Source organism: Mustela putorius, unplaced genomic scaffold (genome assembly GCF_011764305.1).
Source record: "Mustela putorius furo isolate JIRA1106 unplaced genomic scaffold, ASM1176430v1.1 tig00000242_pilon_pilon_pilon, whole genome shotgun sequence".
In the NCBI taxonomy this organism is placed as follows: Eukaryota; Metazoa; Chordata; class Mammalia; order Carnivora; family Mustelidae; genus Mustela; species Mustela putorius.
In genome coordinates, this window is record NW_025421325.1 from 7,135,865 (window position 1) to 7,163,632 (window position 27,768).

General features: G+C 43.1%; 1 protein-coding gene across 2 annotated transcripts in view; it reads left to right on the forward strand.

The window, feature by feature from the left end:
* The window catches only part of GATB (glutamyl-tRNA amidotransferase subunit B), a 96,846-nt gene that overhangs the window by 63,291 nt on the left and 5,787 nt on the right, over nucleotides 1–27,768 (forward strand). For both annotated transcript variants that reach the window (XM_045078326.1, XM_004758056.3), the window contains exons 10-11: nucleotides 3,240–3,373; nucleotides 10,894–10,972. In XM_045078326.1, coding sequence (XP_044934261.1) covers nucleotides 3,240–3,373; nucleotides 10,894–10,972 — 213 coding nt within the window. The remainder of the gene's footprint in view (nucleotides 1–3,239; nucleotides 3,374–10,893; nucleotides 10,973–27,768) is intronic.

A 27,768-nucleotide genomic window follows, 5' to 3' on the forward strand; every position in this document is an offset into this window, starting at 1 on the left:
ACTCTCTCTGTGTGGAGCCCATTCTGGATAGACTCCTGCAAGCTTTTTCAGTAGCCCTGATTGCCAGTCTGGGGTTCCTTTAGCTGCCAGGTCACTCCCTGCCACTTAATCAGCTGTTTCTCAACTGGTACTTTGTGGGTTTTCTCTTCTCTTGAGTCTGCCACTGGGCAGCTGTCTCTATCAGGTTTCATTCTTCTAAATATAGCCAGCTAATTTCTACCCTGCCATCAGGTTCAAAGGGTGTGGGACTTAGAACCAGAACAGTGGTTGAGAAATCAGCCCCACTCCTGTTCCATCTGCATGGCCTTCTGACGTTTTGTCATCTCCGAAGGCAGAACGTACAAGACAGCCTTTGTGAAAAGACAGTAGCATGCAGAAAGACATTGCTTCCGGGGCCCAAGGCAAGGGTGAATCAGGGTTCCTTCCCAGGGCAGACCACGAAGGTGGGGTGATTCTGTGCCTCGCCTCACACCTGCCTTGACTGGCTGACAGATCCATCAGCAGTGGAGGGTGCCTGTGAGCATCTCGGAGGCTGACCTGGCATTGACTCTGGGTGTAATTGAATGCTGCGGGGAAATTTTATTAAAATGTGAAAAGGATGCTTCCCGGTCACAGAGCCGTAAAGGCTATCTGGTGTTATGCGAAAGACGGGCCTGGTTGTCCCTGCCACATCGGCTGTGGCTGACGGAACAATTAGTATGACGTTTGGCCAGGAGACAGGCCGCGCTGTGCAGCTGCGGCGTCCGCTCTTTCTGATGCGGGAGAGGTTAGTGCTGAGTCAGACACTTGCATGTCGCCTTTGAGAAGGAAGTTAGGGGCTCCCTAATGTGTGGCCTTTCTGCGTGGCTCTTCCTATGGCTTTCAGGTCAGGGAATCACCAGCTCACTGTTCTCCTGAGAAAACCAGATGGCCGCACTGTCATGTCCGACAGGGACTTCTGATATTTGTGCTGAGCTTACCAGATCGGCAACTGCCGATCTCACAGAAAAACTAAGGAAACCATATCTAGAATTCTGGGGTGTTTTTTTCTTGAAAGGCGGACTTCTGATCAGGCAGCCTGTGTGCGACTTGGCATTGACCCATCATTCTCTGGGCGGCAGTAGCTCGGCCTCTGTCAGCCCTGCTGCTGGTTGCTCACCCCATGATAGCTTCAGGTTTTCATGTCCACTTGCCATTGTGTTCTGAGCCTCCCTCCGCCTCAACCCCGGCCAGTGAAGTATGGTTCCAGCTCAGGGACGCTTCCTCACAGCACTGACACAAAAAGACAAACAGAACTCTGACTTGCTACGTTATCCATCCAATAAAAAAACCACCCAAGGGTAGAAGAATAGATATTCATCACGTCCCAGCAACTCAGCCAAGCCTGGGAATTCGACTGCAATATTTCTAGGTGGATTTAGAAAACCTTTCCTTGGCAAAGCAAAGAGTTCTCCTTCTGACAGCTCTTTTCACCAGCAGGCCAGCCTGTCTGGGTTAGAACAAAGAGAATTCTGCCCGTCTGATTTGGGCCGGAGAGCGGTTTTCTACTTCCCCAGCGGTTTGCTGTACTGTTGTGGAAGTTTGAATACTTTTCCATAAGTTAAGCAGAGCTTCCTCTTCATTCTGCCTGTATTTGTCTTTATCTGCAGTCAAGCTTTGGCTGCTGAGGCGGCCTTTGCCCTGGTTTAGCATGAGCAGAATAGTAACGTTGGCTTGAAAAGAGATTCGAGAGATGATTGTGGGATTATTCAGTAGGCTTGTCACCAGAGAATTTATCTGTTACAAAGGGCATGTAGATTTTTTTTTATTATGAAATTTCTGCTTTAGCATAAGTTGTATGCCCGTGTATATTTTATGGCATCTACAGCAGCTAAACTTTCAGAGCACTCTTTTTTTGCATGTCTTAACTTCTTCCCAGTATCTTATTTTTCCAGAAAGTTCTTTCCCTTAACAAAGGTTTTCTGAAAGGGGCAAGGGTGAGAACCTCACCCACAGTATGAAGTTTCAAAGACAATGTCAAGGAAAGTGTGGTTTGATTTGAATGGCAGCAGGTAAGGCAAATCTACTAAAAATGTGTTCCCTCTGCCATTTGGAAGCTTTGCCTTCTCGTATGTGAGGAGCATGTGTTTTTATTTTTCTCATTGGAAAACAAAGGTTGAACTTAGCCAGATTTTTTGGTTCTGCCAAACTGATCTGAGCTGGCAGTTTGCCATTATAGTGAAGGGACTTGTTGAGTGCTTTGAGGTGACGCTAATGCCTCACGGGGCAATTCTAATATTTAAAGGTGAACAAGGCATGATAAAGAAGGAGCATTCACTTGTGATATTTTAGAAACGCACGTGGTGATGGCAGGCCTGGATTCCGTCCACAGATACTCACCAAGTAGCTGCCATCGCCCAGCACTTTCGCTCTAGTTACACAGTGAACCGGACAGAATGGCCCCTGACTCAGAGAGCTGACCATTGAGAGGGGGAGACGTACTAGAGTCTTCCTCAAGTGCCCTTGATGATTGTTTTCAAAGAGCAAGAGGAGAGACAGGGTTAAGCCGTGTCTAGTTTGGCTCGGAAAGCCCAGAAGCCACTGCTGCCTCCATCAGTCCTGTGGTCTGAGTGGATCCCTGGGTTCTTACTCATTTTGAAAACATTTGAAACCCATTTCTGTCACTTCTTGGGACGATGTGAAGATAAATACAGTTACGATCCACTTTTGATTTTTCAGAGGTAGAATATTCCGTCTGTTCCCCCTTGATTTGCTTCTTTTCCTTCCTCTTTATTCTCACAATCACTTGGGACTTCCAGCAGAGAATAGACCTGGAAAGAGAAAGGACAGGGAACTCTGCCCAAACATCATGGGCCCAAGGATAAAGGATGCAGCTCAAGGGTTAAGGTCATAGGGTACGCAAGGCTGACAGGGAGAGGGCAGATGAGTTTGGGGGAGAGTGGATTTCATAGTACTCTGGTTCACCAAGCCAGGCTCTCTGACATGTACATTCCTGTGAGAAAATGCTAGATTAAAACGAATGCACAGTGACAGTGATAGAAGTCAGATACTTGCTGTTTACTGAAAGTGATCACGATTTTCTGGTGACATTTCCGTGTTCAGGGAAGTACAGGTAGATGTGTCAGAGGAGGCAGAGGGTGACAGTTTCAGATTTGACTTCAGAATGCTGATTTTTCATTTTTGGGGAATATATATATATATATATATATATATATATATATATATATAGTGTTTTTTTTTCTTTCTTTCTTTCTTTACAGAATGAAGTTGGCCTACTGGAGTTCTTCCAAAATGTGATAAAAGAAACTAGGGCAGAGCCAAAAAAAGTAACTAGTTGGGTCCTCAACATTTTTCTGGGTTTTTTAAAGCAACAGAACCTTGCTGTCAATGAGAGGTGAGTGGGGTCTGGATATTCTTTTTTCCTTTATGATGAACTGTGTCCAGAAGCAGTTGAAGTAGGACGAGGCCAGTGTTTTGTTCTCCCTCTTCCCCCTCAGGATCTCCTGACAAGACACACACGCCCCTGTGAATCCCATATTCTAAAGCTGTCCTCCCTCACATCTGAAATTTTGTCCATTTGTGCAGGTCTTTCTCTGTGCTGTCCTTTGTATTGTGCTGGGGCTGCAGGCTTGAAGATGAGTAAGACAAGGAGTTTACAAGCTGGTGGGAGATATGGGCCTGTAAGAAAACGGGCAGGCACCTCAGTGTGATCCTGTTGGGCTGGAGGCGTCGGGGGTGTCCTGAGTGAACACAGAGGGGGCCTGACCTGAGGCCAGAAGGTAAACGAGGTTTCCCTCAGAAGTGGATGCTGGAGCAAGGCCCTAAAGACCTAGCAGGAGTTGCCAGGTGATGGGAGGGGCGAGGGCATTCCAGGCAACAGAGTGGCCGTTGGAAACTTCGAGGCTAGCAGGTGTTAGGGGCTCAGGAAACCCAGAAACTCCCGAGTGTCAAAGGACCAAGCAAGAAAGCTCGGGAAGAAGCCACAGAGCACCAGAGGCCACCGTGCAAACACTTTTGTCAGCACCTCTCAAAAGCCTTCGATCTCAAGCCCATTCCAGTTTCACCTTGGGGGAGTAGGTTGGAAGAACAGACCAGAAACAAGGAAGCCAGTTGCAGGAGTGCCTGTAAGAAATGCCATGGGCCTAAGCTCAGGTAGATGGAGAACAATTATCTCATGTTGCGCAGCTTCCAGTTCTTACTTGGGCAGTAGAGTGAAATGGAGGGCAGCGTTTTTGAGCCTAACGAGAGGTAGAGGAGGAGGAATGAGTTCAGAGGGAAGGGGCGGGGCACAATGCCAGGTTCCATTTTGGACATGCTGAGTTGGGCTGCCGGTAGGACAGACATTCCCCTCATGGGGATAACCAGGAGGCAGTCAGATATATGATCTATCGCTGACGAGAGAGATCTCGGAGGTAGAAATCCTGGAGTTCTCATTTGTTCATTATTCAGCACATGTTTATTTAGACTTTGTGCTAAACATGGGGAATACCAGTCAGCACAACAGATGTAGTCCCTCCTCTCAGAGCTGACAGTCCAGAAGCCGGTGATGACAAAGCAGTGAGCTAGGTGCTCTAGAGAAGGGGACGGTAACAGCCAAGCTAAGGCCTGAAGGAAGAAAGAGTAAGGTTAGTCAGGCAAAATCTAGGAGGGAAAAGGGTTCTAGTATAGGGAACAGCCCATGTAAAAATTTCGAGGTGAGTCCAGGCACATCCTACTTCTGGGAATGCAAGTAGTCCATTATAGGCAGAACGTGGACTTAGCGACCTATAGATGGTACCTGAAGTTGTTGAAACAGAAGAGAATCAGGGAGGGTAGGCCTTATAGGACGGCCAAGGAAGGAGCCGGAGATGCTCTAGACTCTTAAGTGAGAAGCGTGGGCAGAGGAGGAGGCAGCTGAGAAGAAATGGCAGAGAAGAGAAAAACTAGGACAGAATGTCACAAAAGCCAAAGGAAAGGCAAGTTTTTAGAAGGAAAGAGTGAGCAGCAGATTGCAGTATGGGGAGGGAGGGAGAGAGTGTTCATGAGGACCCCCAGGGAGGTGGCTGGGCCCCAGCAAGGGAAGGTGGTGCCCCCCGTCAGCAGGCATGCCATTGTCTCAGCAGCATCCCACGGCCATGGAGAGTGGAGGAGGGGGACGAGCCTACACAGATAACATGATTCCAGAAGTGTGTTTGCTCAAGGAGGGTCTCGCTGTCCAGTGCCAACTCCATGTTCAGCCTCTTGCTTGCGATGTGTATATGTATGGCGTAATGTGGCCACGTGGGATCCATGCACTTCCTTCCTTGACTCCTTACCAGCAGTGACCTTGGAGGAGTTCCCCTCTCTGACCCTCCACTGCTTCACTGTGAACGAAAATGGCAGCAGTACCTGCCTGCAAGGGGTTTTGAGAGGAAAATGCACAGTGCCTGGCACAGAGTGGGCCCCCTGCATCCGTTTCCTTCTCTTCGCCGGGTTGGCGTGTTCAGTACGAAAACAAGGGCCACCCTCAGCGCCCTGAATTCCTTTGGCACCTGTTGCCTTTATGTCCTCCGGTCCTGTCCTTTCGGGTTTGGCCCCTCTTCAGAAACTCCACTCTTTACACTGAAAACATGGCAGCCATTCCATGAAGACTGGAGTCATCCAGAAGGGCTTATGGAGGAGAAGCAACTGTACCAAAGCCTTAAAGAAGGGGTAGGAGTTGGTGAGGCAAAGGCCTGGACAACACCTGTGGAGAGCCAAGGGTGGGAATGCCAACGCACTGCACCTTCTTGCATCATGGAGAAGCACAGCCTGTGGAAGCAGAGAGTGGAAGATGGCAGGAAATCACAGCTGCCTGACTGACTGGCACAGGCCTGGATGTGGAGTCAGCGGGGAGGTCAGCCGTGTCTCCAACACTTGTGGCAGAGTGCCCCTCTGGGCAGAGCCCGTGGTTCAACGAGGAAGCCTCACCCTGGCCTTCAAGCCCGCTGCCTCCCTTGAGCCTGCTGCCTCCTGGGAGGACTAGACTCGTGCGGCAGCCTTTCAGTCCGAGGCAGAAAGCTGTGCTTCTGTTCCACAACTCTACATGGTATGGGCGAGCAGAGAAGAGGGAAGTGCCAGTTGGCCAGAAGAAGCCAGGAAGGCTCCAGGATGCTGTTTGAGCTTTCGGAAGAGTTCTAGATCTGATCTTCTTCTTCTTCTTCTTTTTAAGATGTTATTTATTTATTTGACAGAGATCACAGGTAGGCAGAGAGGCAGGCGGAGAGAGGAAGAAGCAGGGTCCCTGCTGAGCAGAGAGCCCAGTGCGGGGCTCTATCCCAGGACCCTGGGATCATGACCTGAGCTGAAGGCAGAGGCTTTAACCCACTGAGCCACCCCGGCGCCCCTCTAGATCTGATCTTTAAATGTATGGTGTTCCGTGTTGTTGGCTGTGATGGACTGTGTTGGCCTGGAGTCACTGAATTGTTGTCCCGGCAGAGACCTCAGACAACTTCTGGTTCAGCACTGTCCTTTAGCAGACAAGGAAGTCGAGGCCCTGACCTACGGTAAGATGATAGACCCCAGGCTGCTCAGCAGCTGAGACAGGTAGCCGTGTCCCCTGACTTTCAGACCAGCGTCTTTATATGTCCATCGGAGGTTAAGGCTTTGCGTGTCCACCACGGTGGTAGCTGCTGACAGTGCCGAGGTTGGTAAATCAGCTTTTGGAGTAACCTTGGAGCCCCCGGTATTTCCCCTAGCAATTCCCAAGCACTAGAGTTTTAAGAACCCAGAGGGTACCCAGTTCTGAATAAACCTGTATGGAATTGCTCCACAAGCGGGAACCGGGGGGCTAAGCAACAGTTCTGCTACACTGTTTCTGTAGAACAAGGGCTGAGGATCCAAAGCCCTCTCTAGCAGCTCTCTTCCTACGCAGTTCAAAGAACGTTGTTGGCTCCCCCAGCCTCACCTCGGAACAAACAGTAATTAATGAACAACCGCAGCTGCTGGAGTGAACATTTCCAGCGCTGAGATCGGCAGTCGCCGCCGCGCTAGCAGTTGTCGTCTGATGGCACCAGGCAGGGGACACTCTGGAGGTCAAGCTGGCAAGAGCTGATTTTGCAAATTAGCATTCATCTTGAAAGACCTGACAGAAGACTGGTGTTTGAAGGCTCCAACCAGAAAAGCTCTTGTTGAACTCGGCTTTTTAATTATTTTGAGCATAGTGCTTTGAAAGTTGTTTTTCTGTTAACTCCTTCTAAATTGCTGTTAATGACAGGTTTGATTCAGTTAAGAACATGGCAATTACAGATACCCTGAGTGGGCGCTTCACAGTGAAATCAGGCAGGTGCCACCGTCCAGTTGTCCAGTCCAGTCAAGTGCCCTGAACTTCCAGGTCCGCCATGGGCGGCGGTTCCTGAGGGACTTGCAACCCAGGGTGGGCTTTTAGCCAAGAGGGCCTGAAGGTAAGGGAGGGGAAGTCTGGCAGGGGTGGGGTATGTGCAGTAGCATCCAAGAGTGGGGCTGCAAGGTTTGGAGCCCATTCAAGATCGTTCTGGCAGCCCCATGAGCAAACAGTGGCTATTACCTCATAAAGCAAAACAACGAATATGTGACAGAGATCGTGTGTGGCCCACGGGGCCTTAAACATTTGCCCTCCGACACTTCCCAAAAGAAGTTTGCTGACCCCAGTTTAGAACATGCTTGGTGAGAAGTCGTTGAGCCCAGTGGTACAGAGAACTGGGCCCTGAAGAAGCAGAGGCAGTCTTGGGAACTGATGGGTTTCCCTCATCTGCCAGCCTGAGGTGGAGGCAGAAAACCATATGGACAAGGGCCAGGAGTGCACGAGGGACAGTCAAGGAAAAGAAAGAGAATGCAGAGGTCCAAGGAATGGGGTGTTCACAAGGGGCTTTAAATGTAGTCCAGAATTGGGGTGCAGCAGAATGGGGGAAAGCGGTTATGCTTGGCAACAAGCAAAGGAGATGTGATTTTTTTTTAAAGAGAAGAGCTTCCGTAGAGGGCTAGGATTAGTATCCACATGGCTGTGCTCACAAGGGTAGAGAGTAGCCACTGATGCCAGATGTTTATTGATAAAAGTAAGGTTAGATTCCAGGCAGAAGCAAGTGACTCCCAAGATCACTTGAAGACGTTTTCAAAATCGGGTAGATCTGAGCATTTGTGAAGCCCCAGGAGAGGAAACAAACATGCAAGTGGGATCCATAAGAGTGGAAAGTAATGGGATTAAAAGCATGAGTCAAGGGATTTGTTTGATGGAACCAGCAGGAAGAGGGCACGACAGAAAATCCGGGGTCTTGCTTCAACTGATAACCTTATGAAGTGAGAGGTGAGGGCATGTGCCAAGAAGGGAAACGGGAAGGAGATTGTCTGGAACTGGTGGTTGGGTTGGGGCACCCGCTAGGGGTGCAGGGAAACCATCGAGATGAACACAAGGAGTACTGAGCTGCAAGAGCCACCTGGGTGTCCAGGTACCTCTGTCTTCCTGCGGGGGCTTCCTGTGTCCCATTGCAACAGAAGCAGAGAAGGTGGCCTTTTGGCATGAAACGAGTGTGGGGATTGAGATGAGCCGCACATTTCTCAGATGCGGGGAGGGGTGTGTGGGTGTAGAGGTGGCAGAGGGTCTACTCCCAGAATCCAAGCTGGGAATGGAGTCGTGATCTGAAAGAGCTCTAGGGGACTGGAGGAAGTTGGCAGATGGGACAGATCCCTCTGTACGTATGCAGGCCTCAGGGGATTGGAGGCTGGCACACAAAGCTTAAGTCTCTTGATGTCAGATTCTTCTTTAGTGGAGACACATGCACTGTCCAGAAACTAGCATTATCTGAGAGCGGCAAATCAGTAGCTTGTGCTTCTGCTGCCATTATGTTACAGATCTGATGGTTTATTTATTTAACAGATGAGTGGGGTCTTCTGCAGTCAGCCTGACAGGTACTGATCTTTGTCATTGTCTCACTCAAGGTTAGCCCTGGTATATCTGGAATTAATGTATGCAGTATACCGGATAGCTCTCCCTGTTGGTGGGAAGAGTGCTGTGACACAAATACTACTGACTGTTTGTCAGTAGTGACTAATGTGTCAAGCATTTGTGGGTACAGAAAGGTGAGAGAGAAGTCGCCAATGCTGTTAGGTCAATGGAAATACTTTAGTGTTCCTTTATGACCTAACTAATGAATTAAGGTCATCAGATGAAAGGCAAAGTATTTTTAGTTATGTTGTGTTCTATTTCTGTTCTTTTGTCTACGTGTCCCTGATATCATCAATTCATGTGGAAGAAGGGACCTTTTCTTTTCTGCATGCTCTAGAAACACCAGTGCTTATTACGGGTTCTGCCTACCGTCTACACTTTAATTAGCCACCGCATTTTCTAGGATTGCAGAACACACCAGGAATACGTGTTTTTCAAACAACCTGATTCTTTATTGTCAGTAAGGTGGAAGGTTGAAAAGGGGATTTATTGGTTTATTTCCAGCTCTCTGCCCCTCTTCCTGTTGTGATTGAATCAGGGTGGTTCACAGATGTTCCAAATACCAACTTAATAACACCAGATAGTCTCCAAACTTAGTTTCCACTTGAAATTACCTTTTATCCATACTTTGAGATAAACAAAGACTTTAAGGATGATGGTCTGCCTCCGTGTGTCAGCTGCTTTGAGGGAACAGCCCTAATGAGACCTCACTGTACTTGAACCAGAATCCACCAAGAAGGAGCTGGTGAACTTGCTTGCACTCACTGGGTATAGGAATTCATGGAAACTGGAAGGGGGGGCTATGTGGCAGTTTCCTTTTTATTACCTAAGAGCTTACAAAGAAATTAATTGTGATTGATGAGAACTGAGACATAAACAGAAGGTGTTTTCACTTGGCCTTAAGCATTTCAGAAGCTTTCATTCACACTAATGTGCTATTTATAAGTTGTTCCTATCTATTTAAAACTAGTCCCCTAATGACCTCAGATAAACAGCATTTTATTAGCCTCATTGCTCTGTGTGTTTAAAAGTAGCAAAATCCATGATACTATACTTGTGAGAGCATATCCAGATGCTGTGTTCTCTATTTAAAACCGTATTGTCCAATCAGAAATGTGTGGCCCTTCATTTATGGATATTGAGTATATGTAATGCAGTGCTAGCCCAGTATTTTCAATAAAGGAATTTATGCAAAAAAAACCAAAAATAGCAAAATCACGTATTTTAAAGAAGTGTGTAATTCACTGTTGTCTTTTCACCATAATCTAGGCACTCCCCCGCCCCTCCACACACTCCTACCCCCTCATGTAGATTAATGACATTTTAAGGGTTTGGTTGCTCCTTGGCCTTCTTTTATCATGGGATCTTGGCAGATAAGTCCCATCCTAAAGTATGGGTGTGATGGATTCTGGGCCCTTGTGTTGTGAGTCAGGAGAGGTAAACAGAGTCCCTGCAGATGCCTATAAGGCCACTTAAGGACAGGGATGGCAGTCATGGAGAGTTCCTTAAAGAAAAGCTCTTAGAATTACAAAGAACTTATATTTGCATAAAAACACTCAGAAAAGTCGCTTTGTTAGCTCTTTTGTTTGAAGTAATTTTTAGGCTGATCTTGCAGTTGAAAATATTTAATTACTGGGTTGTTTTGTTTTGGGTATAGTTTTTTTTCTCTTGTCATGGTTCATGAATTTTGCAGCCACTCCTTTTTTTGACTAATTAAACTGAGCAGTTGTCTGTTGCTACAACTTCTGCCAAACAGCCATTATTGTTGAGTAGTAAAATAAAGAAAAACAATGCTAGTCACCGAAATTTGTTATATCCTAAAATACAAAATAAATAAATAAATAGAGCCCAGTTGGCATGTTATTTCCATTTCTGGGTGTGGGTTTAATTGTTTAAACCTACAGTATCAAGTGCTTTGCTTCTCAATAATCATAAATGGGTATGCTGACAGTATGAAATGTAAATTTATTTTCTCTCCTTTCTGGGGGCGCTGCTAGTCCCGTGACACCTTCCGCACTGGCTGAGCTACTCAACCTGCTGGACCGAAAAGCCATCTCTTCCACAGCAGCTAAACAGGTATGTCCATGCTTCTTGAAGTTTTGGACTGCTCTGCTATCTCAATAAATGTTTTAGGCCAAATGCCATCACTAAGTGCATTTCATAATTGAAGTATTAAATGCTTGCAAGTGCTGTTTTTATACCGAAAATGTAGAAACATTTCATTTAGCAAAGGAGAGAAAAAAAGCCCGTCTGTGTGATGGGGGTAATATGCTTCTCATCCTTGCCTCTCCAGGGGGAATAGTCCCAGGCATTTGTTTATGTGAAAAGCGGGCCTGCAGCTTGTGGGGGCTTCAGAGCCTGTGCAGGCCCCTGCACCCCACAAGGCCAAGGTCGGGGGCGGCTTTGGCACTGCTCCCCGGCCCTTTCTGGTCATTCTCAGTCCTCCGCAGCTGCCCGGCCACTACTAGGGGCTTACTGCTCACGGGTCTTCGTTGCCTGATCGCCCCCTGAGATGAGGTCAGACAGACTGCCTGTCGTTGAGCAGATGAAATTTTACACACTTGTGTGGTTTGTGCAAGCTGCAAAAACAGCAGCATTAGAGGTGGCCTCATAGGTGACAGTCATAGCTGGGTGAAAGATTTCACCCACTGAAAACTTTTACAAGTGAGTGCCCAGAAAGACAAAGAACACCAAGGCAATGGCTTGATCTCAACTTTGGATATAGAAGCCTCAGTGCTTCAGCCAGAAGCTTAATGTGACTTTAATGGTGCCTTTTGCATTTAATATTTATACACATCGACAGTCGTGGCAGGTACGAAGTGAGGCTTTGGAAGAGCAGCTGCTTTGGGGCTAATTATAAGGCACTATGGAGCTCACACCCAGCTCTGTGCAATGAAACTGGAGACAGAACCAGTAAAGGTTCTGTTTAGCCACCCCGTGAGGCTGGCGGCTGCAGGGTCCTTGGCACACATAGGGAAGGATTTGGGTTGCTTGGATGTCAGAAGAATACAAATGTTTGTTAACAGTGCTCAGCAGTCACAGGATGATTAGATGGCCTAAGGGCAGGAAAAAACTATGTGTATACATAAGAGCAGATGAATTGTAGCATTTGAAATGAAAGAGGGGAAAAAAATTCACCTTTTCACTCCTCCTGCCCCATCAGACCAGGAGAAAGGCAGGGAAGGAAAGAAGGAGTGGGAAGGAGGAAGGAAGCGTAGTACAGGGAATATGATTGGTTCAGTGGGAAGAAGTGGAAAATGCTAGATGCTGACAGCTGGTTCAGATATAGATGGGGACACCTTTGAATTCTGTCAACTTCCTGCATGTTTAAAGAAAGCGAGGTGAATCCTGGCTGCGGTGAGGTAATCAAACTAAAATAAAAGTCTGATTAGAAAGGTATTAAACGTATGCTGGTATGAGGGAATCTCCTGTATATATTATTGCCTTGGGGGTTTTGCTCTCTTCCTTTTTCTACTTTGTTTTGTTTTTAAGAAAACCATTTACTGATTTTCTGCTGGGAAAAAAAAAGGTATTCATTATAAAGATTTTAATGCAGAATAGTATGAAGATCTTCGGATTCTGCCACCTTGAAATAACTACCATTAATACTGGGTTCACTGCATTAACACCATGCCGGGTATCTTCCCACGCACTTGCACCAGCAAAGCATGCTGCTTTGAACCTTTGTGTTCAGATGCGTTTGTTTGAGCGTATGTTTTCAAGTTTCTTTGGTTAGAGACCTATAAGAATGGAATTCTGGGTCATATGGTAATTTACATTGAACATTTTAAGGAGCTGCCTGTTTTCCAGGCAGGCTGCACCACTAACCTTCCTACCAGCGACACATGAGGGTTCGGTTCCAGTTCTCCATAGCCTCACCCGCACTTGTCTTTTTGATTGTAGTCATCCTAGTAGGTGTAAAGTGATATCTCACTGTGGACTTGAGTTGCATTTCCCTAAGGACTAACCATATTGAGCATCTTTCTGTGTCTTTTATATAAAGTATATACTTTTTAAAAGAAAAATGTTACAATTAGTTTTTACTGAATTTAACAAAAGAATCCACGTAGGCCTTGGGTTTGAGAAATCCTGTGAGCCAGAGGGTACTCAGGCGGAGCGGAAAGATTCTGGGCTTCCACTCCTTGGTGTTTCCCTCTGACAGAACTGTAAGAGGTTCTAGTACTGATTAGACAACCATGAATGAGGGAAAAAAACTGACCAAGTAACTGACTCCTAAGGATGACAGATTGGTAGAAAGAATCATCCTGCCCTTAGAACATTCTGAATGCCACAGACTCTCCCAGTTTATGTATAATTTATTGTTGACTCATCTCTCCCCCTTATGTCATCAGCCATTATTTTGTCCCTTACACCTTTCACTGGGCCTTCCTCACGGGTGTTCAGCAGTGCTTCGGAGATTTACAAACCTCATCCCTTTGGCACTCTTGGGCACTCTTGGGGCCAGGGGGAGTTGAGAGGTTGCTACCAGGAAGCACCCCTGTTTTGTGGTAACAGAGAAAAAGATGATTTCTCATCGTGAGCAGCCTCCTGGTAACCATAGACAAAATCGCCTGGATTCCTGTCACAGCATCCAGTGCCCCCTATCAGAGCAGTGGGTAGCAACCCCCACTCCTCCCCTCCCCAAGGAGTGGGCCATCAGAGTCACAGTTCCCCTGCAGACAGCATCTTTGGAGGCCCCAGGTGCTGGCCAGACTGCTGGCCAGCCGCAGCCCCAGGGGAAATCGTGCAGAATGTGTATGTGTCCCCTTTGTGCACGACTGAAATAGATGAAACAGATCCGCTGTCTCCTGGGGATGGTCCAGTTAGCATTTCTGCTGGAACCAGGCCGGCTGGGGGTTCCGGAGAGACGGAGACTGAATTTTAACATGTAGGCGTGCCACTTAACCCATTTCTTCTAGTCTGCTTTGGGGTCTGCTTTAAAGAGAAATCACAAAACCCATTTAAGTAGAAGATGTTCTGTGTCCTGCTGTAAAACGGTTACAAATGATTTGATGTCTTCTCCTTTTTGGTGGTTCAGTTCTTTGTGCATTTTACTGTGCCCTGCTTCTCTTAGGGACTTGGGTCGTTGTCTGTGCCCTTCTAGAAGAATGACCTTTGCCAATACTTGCCTTTGAGCAGAGGGGACCCCTCTTTTCTGGAACTGTCACAGCCGCCTCCCTGCCTTCTCCCTTAACAGGCCTTTCCTCCACACTCTGACCCTGGAAACCCCTGGGCAGGCAAGGGGCCTGCCTGCTTTCCTTCCATCCTTCCTACCAGATGCTATAAAAATAGCACCAGCCAGAGAAACAGGGGTAGTCATTGAAGGAGTGTGTGAATTCAGTCCCCAGGGACCTGAAGGCAGAGCTTCTGCCCCATGTGTCAGAGCCAGCTCCCTGTTCAGTGTGTGCCTGGGGGTTCCCAGCTTGCATGACCCCGTGCTCTCTGTGGCCATTTAACAGATGGCCTGCACTACCCTAGGAGTCCCTTGTCACCAATGTTTGTCTTGCCTAGGCAGCAGCAGGGCCTGGGAGCTGCATGCCTAGCCAGAAACAATTGAACCAGGATAGAACATCCCAGGGTGGTGATGAAACAGAGACAAAAACTGAGGATTTACGCTGCAGCACAAGGCTGGTGAACACAGAGGCTGTTGTGTTTGCAGCAAGAGGGCCGGGGAGCCCTGCAGAGTCTGGCCTGGAGGCGCTCCCCATCCTCCTTCCATGGCTCCTGCCCTGCTGGGCTTCTGCCCGGAGCACACAGTCTGGGTCTGAAACAGAAACAAGCCCGGGCTGAGACAACTGGCTACTGCATCGGCCCAGGGGGCTGGGCTGCGGGGGCTCCTTAACTGATTGGAGAAGTTAATAAAGACCTGGTGTGTTCTAACTGGGCGTAGAGAGCACCCCCACACACAGGGCTCCCGTGTGTTCCGGGGGCGCTGCTGTTCTAGGCATCCCTCACTCTGTACCACCGCCCTCCTTTGTCAGGGAGCGGCCAGCTCTCTGCGGTGGAAAGTATCCATGCTAGCGTTGTCCTGTTCTTCCTCCTAAACCGTGTGGTTTGGCAGTGATCCCCGGGTTGCCTCACACCGCCTCTGTTCTGGTGCTTTTGGCGCCAGCCAGTGCAGCCAGCATTGGAGCGGGGCAGGTCCCACTGTGTTAGGTGCCAAGCAAAGGCTGACCCTCTGGTCCCCTGGATCAGGTCGGCTCTGTGCTTTCTGCCAAGGTGGCAGAAGTGATGCAGGCCCAGGAGCGGCCTCCTGTGTTTGCCAGGTGTGCCTGCTTCCAGGCCTGAGCCACAGGGTGTCTGCTGAGCTTCCCTCCTCGGTTTCCTGTAGAGTTGCTGCATGGACTCTTCATACACAAGTCCTCGCAGGTGATTCCATTTTGAGCCAGCGATCTGGATTCCTCTTGAGATTTCCACATTCTCTTCCTGAATGTGGACATTCTCTATGCACTTTTTTAGGTGACTCTGCAGAGGAACAGTGTAAACACTGGCCAAAGTCTAAATACCTACCAGAGGGATCATTTAATAACATTATGATAAATACACTTGATATTAAATTTTTTATTAATAGACAAAAGTAGTTCTGTAATAAGTGAAACAAAAGCAGGTCACAAACTGCCCATATGTTACAAATGCACCTGTGTTATAAAACAAAAATAAGGGAAGGAAAAACACCAAAATACATTTGTTGTATTGAGGGAATGGGAATTATAGGTGATTCCTTTTTATCATTTCTGTATTTCCTTATTTCCTACAGTGAATATGTATTGACTTTTTTTAAAGGAAGTATAGTTGACACATAATATTGTGTTAATTTCAGGTGTACAACTTAGTGATTCAAAATTCATGTACATTATAAAATGATCACCATAACTCTAGTTACCATGTTACCCAAGTTATTACAGTATTATGGACTGTACTCACTGTGCTGTACTTTGAATCCCCGTGATTTGTTTTATAAATTTATACCTCTTGGGGCGCCTGGGTGGCTCAGTGGGTTAAGCCGCTGCCTTTGGCTCAGGTCATGATCTCAGGGTCCTGGGATCGAGTCCCACGTCGGGCTCTCTGCTCAGCAGGGAGCCTGCTTCCCTCTCTCTCTCTCTGCCTGCCTCTCTGTCTACTGTGATCTCTCTCTGTCAAATAAATAAATAAAATCTTTAAAAAAAAAATTTTATAAATTTATACCTCTTACATATACCTCCCTTTCATATATTCCCCTGCCAACAACCATATTCTTCTCTGTATCCATGAGTCAGTTTCTGTTTTGTTTTTAAATTCCACATATAAATGAACTCATTTGGTATTTTTATTTCTGACTTTAGTATAATACCCTCTAGGTCCATCTGTGTCATAAGTGCTAAGATTTTGTACATTTTTATGGCTGAATAATATTCCATTGTGTACATATACCACATCTTCTTTATCCAGTCATCTGTCCATAGACACTTGGGTTACTTGCATATCTTAGCTATGGCAAATGGCATTGCAATGAACCTAGGGGAGTATATATCTTTTTGAATAAGTGTTTTCATTTTCTTTGGATTAATAACCAGAAGTGGGATTATTGGATCATATGGTAGTTCTATTTTTAGTTTTTTAAGGAGTCTCCCTACTGTTTCCCACAGTGGCTGCACCAGTTTACATTCCTACCAATAGTGCAGAAGAGTTCCATATTCTCCACATCCTCACCAACCCTTGTTTGTTTTGTTTTTTATTTTAGCCATTCTGACAGGTGATATCTCATTGTGGTTTTGATGTGTATCTCCTGTAAGATTAGTGATGTTGAACATCTTTTCATGTGCCATCTGTATGTCTTTGGAAAAATGTCTATTTGGGTTTTCTGCCTATTTTTAATTAGATTATCTAGGGTTTGGGTTTGGTTTTGGCTTTGGTGTTGAGTTGTAGAAATTCTTAATATATTTTGGATATTAACCCCCTATCAGATATAGCACTTGCAAACATCTTCTCCCATTCAGCAGGTTGTCTTTTCATTTTGTTGATGGTGTCCTTCACCATACAAAAGCTTTTTAGTTTGATGTAGTCCCGTTTGTTTATTTTTGCTTTTACGTCCCTTGTCTAAAGAGACAAATCCAAAATAACATGCTAAGACCAGTGTCCAGGATTTTACTGTTTATTTTCTTTCCAGAGTTTTACGGTTTTAGGTCTTATATCTAGGTCTTTAATCGATTTGAGTTCATTTTGTGTAAGAAACTGGTCCAGTATCATTCTTTTGCATGTTGCTGTTCATTTTTCCCAACACCATTGAAGAGACTGTCTTTTCTGCATTATATTTATTGCCTCCTCTGTCATAGATCAATTGACTGTATCAGTGTGGGTTTATTTATGAGCATTGTATTCTGTTCCATTGACCTATGTGTCCGTTTTCGTGCCAGTATCATACTGTTTTGATTATTGTAGCATCGTAGTACAGTTTGAAGTCAGGGAACATGACATCTCTGGCTTTATTACTCTTTCTCAAGCTTGCTTTGGCTATTCAGGATCTTGTGCGGTTCCATACAAGTTTTAGGATTATTTTTTCTAGTTCTGTGAAAAATAACATTGGTATTTTGATGGGGATTGTATTGAATCTATAGATTTGCTTTAGATAGTATGGACATTTCAACAATATAAACTCTTGCAGTCAGTGAGCATGGAGTCTCATTCCATTTTTTTGTGTCATCTTTAGTTTTGTTCATCAGCAATATACAGTTTTCACAGTACTAGTCTTTCACCTCCTTGGTTACATTTATTCCTAGGTACGTTTAATATTCTCTTTCTGGTATTTCATTATTATAAAAATACAACCAGTTTCTGTATATTAACTTTGTATCCTGCAACTGAATTTCTTTATTCTAATAGTATTTTCGTGGAGTCATTAGGGTCTTTTCTATATAGTATCCTATGATCTACAAATAGTAACAGTTTAACTTCTTCCTTACCAATTTGGATGCCTTTTATTTCTTTTTCTTATCTGATTGCTAGGACTAAGCTAGGACTTGCAGTACTATGCTAATTAGATAGTGGCAAGAGCGGGCATCCTTGTCTTGTTCTTGATGTTAGAGGAAAAGCTTTCAGCTTTTACTGTTGAGTATGTTAGCTATGGGCTTGTCACATATGACCTCTATTATGTTAAAGTATGTTCCTTCTATACCCACTTTGCTGTGATTCTTTATCATAAATGAATGTTGAGTTTTCTCAAAAAGTTTTTCAGCATCTTTGGAGATTGTCATAGGATTTTTATCCTCATTTTGTTAATACAATATATCTTTTTGATTGATTTGTGGATGTTGAACCATTCTTGCATCCCTGGAATAAATCCCATTTGATCATGGTGTATAATCCTTTAAATTTATTTTTATTTTTTATTATGTTCAGTTAGTCACTATATAGTACATCATTAGTTTTTGATGTAGTGTTCAAAGATTCATTAGTTGCATGTAATACCCAGTGCTCATCACAACATGTGCCCTACTTAATGTCCATCACCTGGCCACCCCATCCTATTTTTAAATTCAATTTGTTAATATTTTATTGAAGATTTTTACATCTGTTGTTGATCATGGACATTGGCCTTTGTTTTTTTCTTGTAGTGTCCTCAGTTTTGTTATCAAGGTAATGCTGGTCTTGTACAATGAATTTGGAAGTGTTCCTTCCTCTTCAGTTTTTTTAGAATTGTTTGAGAAATATAGGTATTAACTCTTTTTTAGGTGTTTGGTAGAATTTACCTGTGAAGCTGTCTAGGCCTGGACTTTCATTTGTGAAGTAATATATATATATTTTTAAGATTTTATCCATGTATCTGTGAGTGAGAGCAGAAGCAGGGAGAGCAGCAAGCGGACTTCCCACTGAGCAGAGAGCCTGATGTGGGACTCGATCCCAGGACCCTGGGATCATGACTTGAGCTGAAGGCAGACACGTAACCAACTGAGCTACCCAGTTTCCCTGTTAGGAAATTTTTGATCACTGATTCAATTTCATTGAATTTCATTGTTAGTAATTGGTATGTTCAGATTTTCTATTACTTCCTGATTCAGTCTTAAAAGATTATATGTTTCTAGGAATTTATCCGTTTCTTAAAGATTGTTCAGTTTGTTAGCATGTAAGTTTTCTTAGTATCTTTTGTATTTCTCTGGTATCAGTTATAACTTCTCTTTCATTTCCAAGTTTATATGGGACCTCTTTTTTTCTTCATGAGTCTGACTAAAAGTTTGCCAATTTGGCTTATCTTTTCAAAGAGACAGCTCTTGGTTTCATTGATTTTTTTTTTTTTTTTTGTCGTGTGTGTGTGTGTGTGTGTGTGTGTGTAATTGTTTTATTTCTACTCTGATCTTTATTATTGCTTTCTTTCTACTAAGTTGGGACATTGTTTATTCTTCTTTTTCTAGTTTCTTTAAGTCTAAGAATAGATTGTTTGAGACTTTTCTTGTTTCTTGAGGGAGGCCTGTACTGTAGTAAACTTCCCTCTTAGAACATTTGCTTGTGCTGCATGTAATGCTGTGTTTCCATTTTCATTTGTTTCAAAGTTGGTTTTTTCTTTTAATTTCTTCTGGATTTCTTTGTTGACCCATTGTTTATTCAGTAACATGTGTTTTAGACTCCGCAAGTTTGTGTGCTTTCCATTTTTTCTCTTGAAATCTATATCTAAGTTTTACACTGTTGTGGTCAGAAAAGATGCTTGATAAAAGATGCTTGATATAATTTAAGTCCTCTTAAATTTATTGAGAACTTGTTTTGTGGCAGATATGATCTCTCCTGGAGAGTGTTCCATGCACACTTGGAAAAAATTTGTGTTCTGCTGTTCTGAGGTGGTATGCTCTGTGTTTATCTATTAAGTCCGTCTAATCTAGTGTGTCATTTAAGACCACTGTTTACTTATTGATTTTCTGTCTGAATGATCTATCCATTGACGTAAGTGAGGTGGTATAGTCCACTACTATTATTATATAGTTGACCCTTGAACAGTACAGGTTTGAAATGCACAGGTCTACTTAGACATGTATCTTTTTTCAATATATATTAGAAAGTTTTTATCTTGTAAATGCAACTTTTTTCATGTTATCTTTTCTTTTTTGTGTAACACATGTAATGGTGTTTTGTATAAGACAGTATTGACGTGTTAGTACTGACATGATTCTTGTAAACAGACAATACAGTATTGATAAGTACAGTAGAGAAATGTATTTCTCTTACGATTTTCTTAATAACATTTTCTTCTAGTTTATTGAAAGGATAGAGTATATAATATATACAACTACAAAATACTTGTTGAGCAACTGTTTACATGATATCAGGCTTCTGGTCTAGAGTAGGCTCTTAGTACTTAAGTTTTGGGTGACTCAAAAGCTCCGTGTGATTTTTGACTAGACAGCAGATCAGTGCCTCTAACTTCCTTGCGGTTCAAGGGCCAAATGTATTACTGTTAATTACTTCCTTTATGTTACTATTTGCTTTGTATATTCAGGTCCTCCTGTATTGGGTACATAGATACAATTATTCTATCCTCCTGTTGGATTGATCCCTTTATCGTTATGTAGCGCACTTTGTCTTGTTACGGTCTTTGTCTTAAAAAATCTATTCTGTCTGATATAATTATTGGTGTCCCAGCTTTCTCTTCATTTCCATTTACATAGAATGTCTTTTTTTATCCCTTCACTCTCAGTGTGTGTGTGTCTTTATGTCTGAAATGAGTCTCTTGTAAGGCAACATTTTGGGGTCTTGTGGTTTTGTTTGTTTTTTAACAGTTCAGCCACCCAGTGTCTATTGAATGGAGCATTTAATTCATTTACATTTAAAGTAATTGTTAGGTATGTACTTACTGCCATTTTGTTCATTGTTTTCTGGTTGTTTTTTCAGTACTCTGTTCCCTTCTTCTCTTGCTGCCTTGTGGTTTGATGACTTTTAGTGTTATGTTTAAATTTTTTTTCTTTATTTTGCTTGTGTCTATTCTAGATCTTTGGTTTATGGCTACTCTGAGGTTCTTAATATTATTAGTACCCTATGTACATGGCAGTCTATTTTAAGCTGATGGTTGGTTAAGTTCAAACACATCTAAAAGCATGACATTTTTCCTCCCCTTCCCATTATGTTTTTGAAGTCATATTTTAAGTCACTTTATTTTGTGTATTCCTTAACTAATTTTTGTAGATGTAGTTGATTTTACTACTTTTGTCTTTTTAAATTATTATACAGTACATTATTAGTTTTTGATGTAGTGTTCCATGATCCATTGTTGTCATATAATATCCAGTGTTCCATGCAATCCGCCCCTCCTTAATACCCATCACAAGGCTCACCCATTCCCCCACCTCCCTCCCCTCTAAAATCCTCACTTTTGTTTCTCAGCGTACATAGTCTCTCATGGTTCATCTACCCCTCCGATTTCCCCCACTTCATTTTTCCCTTCTCCTAATGTCCTTCATACTATTCCTTATGTTCCACAAATAAGTGAAACCATATGATAATTGACTTGCTCTGCTTGACTTATTTCACTCAGCATAATCTCCTCCAGTCCCATCCATGCTGATGCAAAAGTTGGGTATTCATCTTTTCTGATGGCTAATATCCCACTGTGAATATGGACCACATCTTCTTTATCCATTTATCTTTTGAAGGGCGTCTTGGCTCTTTCCACAGTTTGGCTATTGTGGACATTGCTGCTATGAACATTGGGGTGCATATGGTCCTTCTTTTCACTACATCCATATCTTGGAGGTAAATACCCAGCAGTGCAATTGTGGGCTCTTAGGGTAGCTCTATTTTTAATTTTTTGAGGAACCTCCACACAGTTTTCCAAAGTGGCTGTACCAACTTGTATACTCACCAACAATATAAGAGGCTTCCCCTTTCTCCACAACCTCTCTCCAACATTTGTTGTTTCTTCCCTTGTCAATTTTTGCCATTCTAACTGGTATAAGGTGGTATCTCAATGTGGTTTTTATTGAATTTCCCTGATGGCTAATGATAATGAACATTTTTTTCATGTGTCTGTTAGCCATTTGTATGTCTTCTTTGGAGGAGTGTCTGTTCATATCTTTTGCCCATTTTTTTACTTGATTCATTTGTTTTTTGTGTGTTGAGTTTGAGAAGTTCTTTAATAGCTCTTTGATATCAGTCCTTTGTAGTATCATTTGCAAATATCTTCTCCTTCCGTGGGTTGCCTCTCTGTTTTGTTGACTGTTTCCTTTGCTATGCAGAAGCTTTATATCTCGATGAAGTCCCAAAAGCTCATTTTCGGTTTTGTTTCCCTTGCCTTTGGAGACATGTCTTGAAAGAAGTTGCTATGGCCAATGTTGAAGAGGTTACTGCCTATGTTCTCCTCTAGGATTTGGATGGATTCCCACCTCACATTAAGATCTTTTATCCGTTTTGAGTTTATCTTTGTGTATGGTATAAGCGAATGGTCGAGTTTCATTCTTCTGTATGTAGCTATCCTAATTTTCCCAGCACCACTTATTGAAAAGACTGTCTTTTTTCCATTGGATATTTTTTCCTCCTTTGTGGAAGATTACTTGACCGTAGAGTTGAAGGTCCATATCTGGGCTCTCTATTCTGTTCCATTGGTCTCTGTGTCTGTTTTTGTGCCAGTACCATGTCTTGGTGATCGTAGCTTTGTAGTAATAGCTTGAAATCAGGCAACGTAATGCCCCCAGCTTTGTTTTTCTTCTTCAACATTTCCTTGGCGATTCTGGGTCTTTTCTGGTTCCATACAAATTTTAGGATTGTCTGTTCCAGCACTTTCAAAAATGCCAGTGGTATTGCGATCGGGATAGTGTTGAAAGTATAGGTTGCTCTGGGAAGCATATTTTAACAATGCTTATTCTTCCAATCCATGAGCATGGAATGTTTTTCTATCTTTTTATGTCTTCTTCAGTTTCATTCTGTAGTTTCTAGAGAATAGATCCTTTACCTTTTTAGTTAGGTTTATTCCAAGGTATCTTACAGGTTTTGGTGCTATTGTAAATAGAATTGATTCTCCAGTTTCACTTACTAGTTATATTGTTAGTATATAAGAAAGTAACCGATTACTGTGCATTGATTTTGTATCCTTTCACATTACTGAATTGCTGTGTGAGTTCTAGTAATTTGCGATGGAGTCTTTTGGGTTTTCCACATAAAGTATCGTGTCATCTGCAAAGAAAGAGCATTTGACTTCTTCTTTGCCAATTAGAATACCTTTTATTTCTTTTAATTATCTGACTGCTGTTGCTAGGACTTCTAGTACTATGTTGAACAGTAGTGGCAAGATTGGGCATCCTTGTCATGTTCCTGATCTTAAGGGAAAGGCTCTCAAGCTTTTCCCCATTGAGAATGATATTTGCTGTGGGTTTTTCGTAGATGGGTTTTATGAAATTGAGTAATGTTTCCTCTATCCCTATACTCTGAAGAGTTTTAGTCAGGAAAAGATGCTGTATTTTGTCAAATGCTTTCTCTGCATCAATTGAGAGAACCATGTGGTTCTTATCTCTTATTTATGTGTTCTATCACATTAATTGATTTGTGAATGTTGAACCCCCCTTGAATCCCAGGGATAATCTCACCTGGTCGTGTTGGATAATTCTTTTAATGTACCTTTGGATCCTATTAGGACATTGTTGAGAATTTTGTCTCCCTTATTCATCAGGAATATTAGTCTGAAATTCTCCTTTTTGATGGGGTCTTTGCCTGGTTTTGGGATCAGGGTAACCCTGGCCTTATAGAATGAGTCTGGAAGTTTTCCTTCTGTTTCTTTTTTTTTTTTTTGGAACAGCTTCAGGAGAACAGGTATTATTTCTTCTTTGAATGTTTGAATTCCCCAGGGACTCCTGTTTTTTGGGAGGTTTTTGATCACTGCTTCAATCTTGTTACTGCTTATTGGTCTATTTAGGTTGTCAGTTTCTTCCTGTTTCAGTCTTGGTAGTTTATAGGTTCTCAGGAATGCATCCATTTCTTATAGTTTGCTTAATTTATTGGTATATAGCTGTTAATAATAATTCCTGATAATTATTTGTTTCCTTGGTGTTAATCATGATATCTCCCCTTTCATTCATAATTTTTTTCTCTTTTCTTTTGGATAAGTCTGGCCAGTGGTTTATCAATCTTATTAATTCTTTCAAAGAACCAGTTTCGAGTTTCATTGATGTGTTCTACTGCATTTCTGGTTTCTAATTCATTGATCTGTGCTCTAATCTTAATTGCTTCCCTTCTTGTGCATGGGTTAGGCTTAATTTGTTGTTGATTCTCCAGTTCTTTAAGCTGTTAAGATAGTTAGTGTATTCAGGACTTTTCTGTTTCTTTAAATGATGCTTGGATGGCTATATATTTCTCCCTTAGGACCACCTTTGCTGTATCCCATAGGTTTTGGACCAATGTGTTTTGGTTCTCATTGGTTTCCATGAATTATTTAAGTTCTTTGATTTCCTGGTTGACCCATACATTCTTGAGCAGGATGGTCTTTAGCTTCCAAGTGTTTGAACTTCTTCCAAACTTTTTCTTGTGATTGAGTTCCAATTTCAAAGCATTGTGGTCTGAGAATATGCAAGGAATAATCTCAGTCTTTTGGTATCAGTTGAAACCTGATTTGTGACATAGCATGTGGTCTATTCTGGAGAAAGTTCTTTGTGCATTGTTTTAGGGTGGAATGTTCTGTATGAATCTTTGAGGTCCATCTGGTCCAGTGTGTCATTCAAAGCTCTTAATTCTTCGTTGATTTTTCTGCTTAGATGACCTGTCTATTGCTGAGAGTGGAGTGTTAAGGTTTCCTACAACTAACGTATTATTATCAGTATATCTCTCTATTTTGGTTAACAGTTGGCTTATGTAGTTAGCTACTCCCATGTTGGGGGCATAGATATTTATAATTGTTAGATCTTCTTGATGGATAGACCCTTTAAGAATGATATAGTGTCCTTCTGAATCTATGACAATAGTCTTTAGCTTAAAATCTAATTTGTCTGATATAAGAATTGCTAACCCCAGCTTTCTTTTGCAGTCCATTGGCATGAAAGACCATTCTCCATTCCTTCACTTTTAGTAGGGATGTATCTTTAGGTTCAAAATGAGTCTCTTGTAGACAGCATATGGACAGGTCCTATCATTTTATACAGTCTGCAACCCTGTGCCATTTTATGGGAGCATTTAGGCTATTCATATTGAGAGTAATTATTGAAAGATATTGCCTGTGAGGTCCTTGTTTCTATACATTGTCTTTGTAAATTTATGTTCTATATCACTCTTGGGGTCTTTCTCCTTTTACAGAACCCATCCCCCCCTTAATCTTTTTTTCAGGGCTGGCTTAGTGGTCCTATATTCTTTCAGTTTTTGCACGTCCTAGAATCTCTTTCTCTCTCCATCCATTCTGAATGACAGCGTTGTCAAATAAAAAGTATTCTTGGCTGCTTGTTCTTCTCATTTAGTACCCTGAAAGTGTCTTGCCAGCCCTTTCTGGCTTGCCGGTCTGACGTTATTCTGATAATCCTCCCCTGTACATAAGGAATCTTTTCCCCTCACTGCCCCTAAGATGGATTCCTTGGTTCTAAGATTTGCAGGTTTTACTATTACATGCTAGGGCATTGGTCTGCTCTCTCGTGATCTTAGAAGGGGTCCTCTCTGCCTCTAGGACAGGAATGCTTTAGTCCCCAGATTAGGTAAGTTCTCAGCTACCATTTGCTCGGATATATCTTCTAGTCCTCTCTCTCTCCCCACCCTCTCAGTAATTCTGTAGTTCTGACACTGGAACATTTCATGGCATCATTTATTTCCTCTACTTCAGTTTTCATGGATTTTAAGCTGTTTGTTCCAGGCCTCCTCCTGTTCCTTCTTTTCTGTCAGTTTGCCTTCTAGATCACTAATTTGTTCTTCTGTCTCTTTTACCCTACCTGTTAGAGGATCTAGATTAGATTTGATCTCACTGGCAGCATTTTTAAGTTCTGCCAAATCAGCTCTCATTTCTGCCCTTGAAGACTCTATTTTGCCATTAATGATTTTCGCCACCCTAGGTAACGTCTGCATAACTGTTACTCTAAAAGTCTTTTTCCAACATCTTGCTTATATCCATATCCATTAGCTCTGTGGCAGAGATCACAGTCTCTGAGTCTTTCCTATTTTGGGGGTTCCTCCTCTTAGTCATTCTGTTGAGGGGGGGATGAGGGAATGAATGGAGCCCAAATTATCGACCACAGCCGAAGCAAGATGCACCTGTTTTATAGGGGCCTTAGGGGCTCCTGGGTGGCTCAGTCATTAAGCGTCTGCCTTCAGCTCAGGTCATGAGCCCAAGGTCCTGGGATCAAGCACAGTATCCTGGCTTCTGTGCTCCATAATAGCACTCCCAGCCCCCGCTTTCAAGGCTAGGCATATCTCTGCCCTTTGTCCTTCTAAAACTGCCATCTGTCTCCAGTTTGCAAGTGCGCCCCCAAGAGCTCCAGGTTTCAGTCTGGGGGGCTGTCCTGAATGAAGTCTTTTCCCCACCACTACTGGTCTGCAAGTCTGTGCATGGTTGCTAGTGCAGGAGGTTTTTGTGCTCCAGCAGTGTGGGATCCCAGAGCTTCCCTCCCCTTCCATTTATCTTCCAATATCTGCCCACAGAATCATGGCTCCCTGCCTCATACCTCGAAACCGGCCACTTGAGATACTCTGTTTGTAGAGCTCCAAGTATATCTTCTTACATCACAGGCTGATTTTTTGGGTGTTCAGAACGGTCTGGTAGATGTCCAGCTTAACTCAGGGGACCAGTTGAAATAGGGTACCCTAGTCTTCCACCATCTTTCCTACTTTGATCTTTTAACCTTCATACTACCTTTACTGTATATTTGCTTTTATCAGAGATATTTTTTCTTTCACAATTTTCTTACTTCTGCTTGTGGTCTTTTCTTTTTCTTTTACAAAAGTGCCTGTAACATTTCTTGTAAGGCTGGTTTAGGGGTGAGGAATTCCTTTAACTTTTCTTTCTGGGAAACTCTCTCTCTCCTTCAATTCTAAATGATAATTTTTCCAGGTAGTATTCATGGTTGTAGGTTTTTTTCCTTTCAGCACTTTGAATATATCATGCCATTCTTTTCTAGCCTGCAAGGTTTCTGTGGAAAAATCAGGTAATGGTCTTACAGGGTTTCCCTTACACATAATTAGTTGCTTTCCTTCTGCTGCTTTTAAGATTCTGTTTATCTTTTTTTCTTTGTGCTGTTCATCTTGGGTGATTCCCATTAGCATCTCCCAGATGTTGATCCATTCTTCATTCTTCTGCATCCTCAAATTTGCCGCTGATTCCTTCTCCTGTATTTTTTATTTCAGTTATTATATTCTTCAGTTCTGATTAGTTCTTTTTCATATTTTCTCTTTGTTGTAGTTCTTACTGTGTTCATCCACTTTTCTCCCAAGTTTGGCAAGCATCTTTATGACTGTTACTTTGAACTCCTTATCAGGTAGATTGCATATCTCCATTATGGGTTTGTGTTTTGTTCTTTTGTTTTTGTTTTTTGTTTTTTAGGTTTTGTCTTATTCTTTTGTTTGGAACATATTCTTCTGTTTGTTTGGAACATATTCCTCTGTCTCTTCATTTTGCCTAACTCTTGTTTCTATGTATTAAGCAGATCAGCTACATTTCCCAGCCTTGAAGGAGTGACCTTATATAGTTGTCCTGTGGGGCCCAGAAACACAGCTTCTCCTGGTCATTAGAACCGAGTGCTCCTGGTGTGTTCCCTCTGTGGTTTCCTGAGCTATTTTGTTGTGCTTGGCTATTAATGCTGCAGGCACAGTGGTGAGCAAGGCTGGCCCCCAGCCCACCTGGCTACAATGTGTGGCTGTAGCTGTTGTGGGCATGCTGGTGCGGGCCAGCCAGGTCCACCCACTGCGGCAGGGCAGGAGCCACTTTGGGGTAGGGCCCATGCCAGCTACGCCCCATG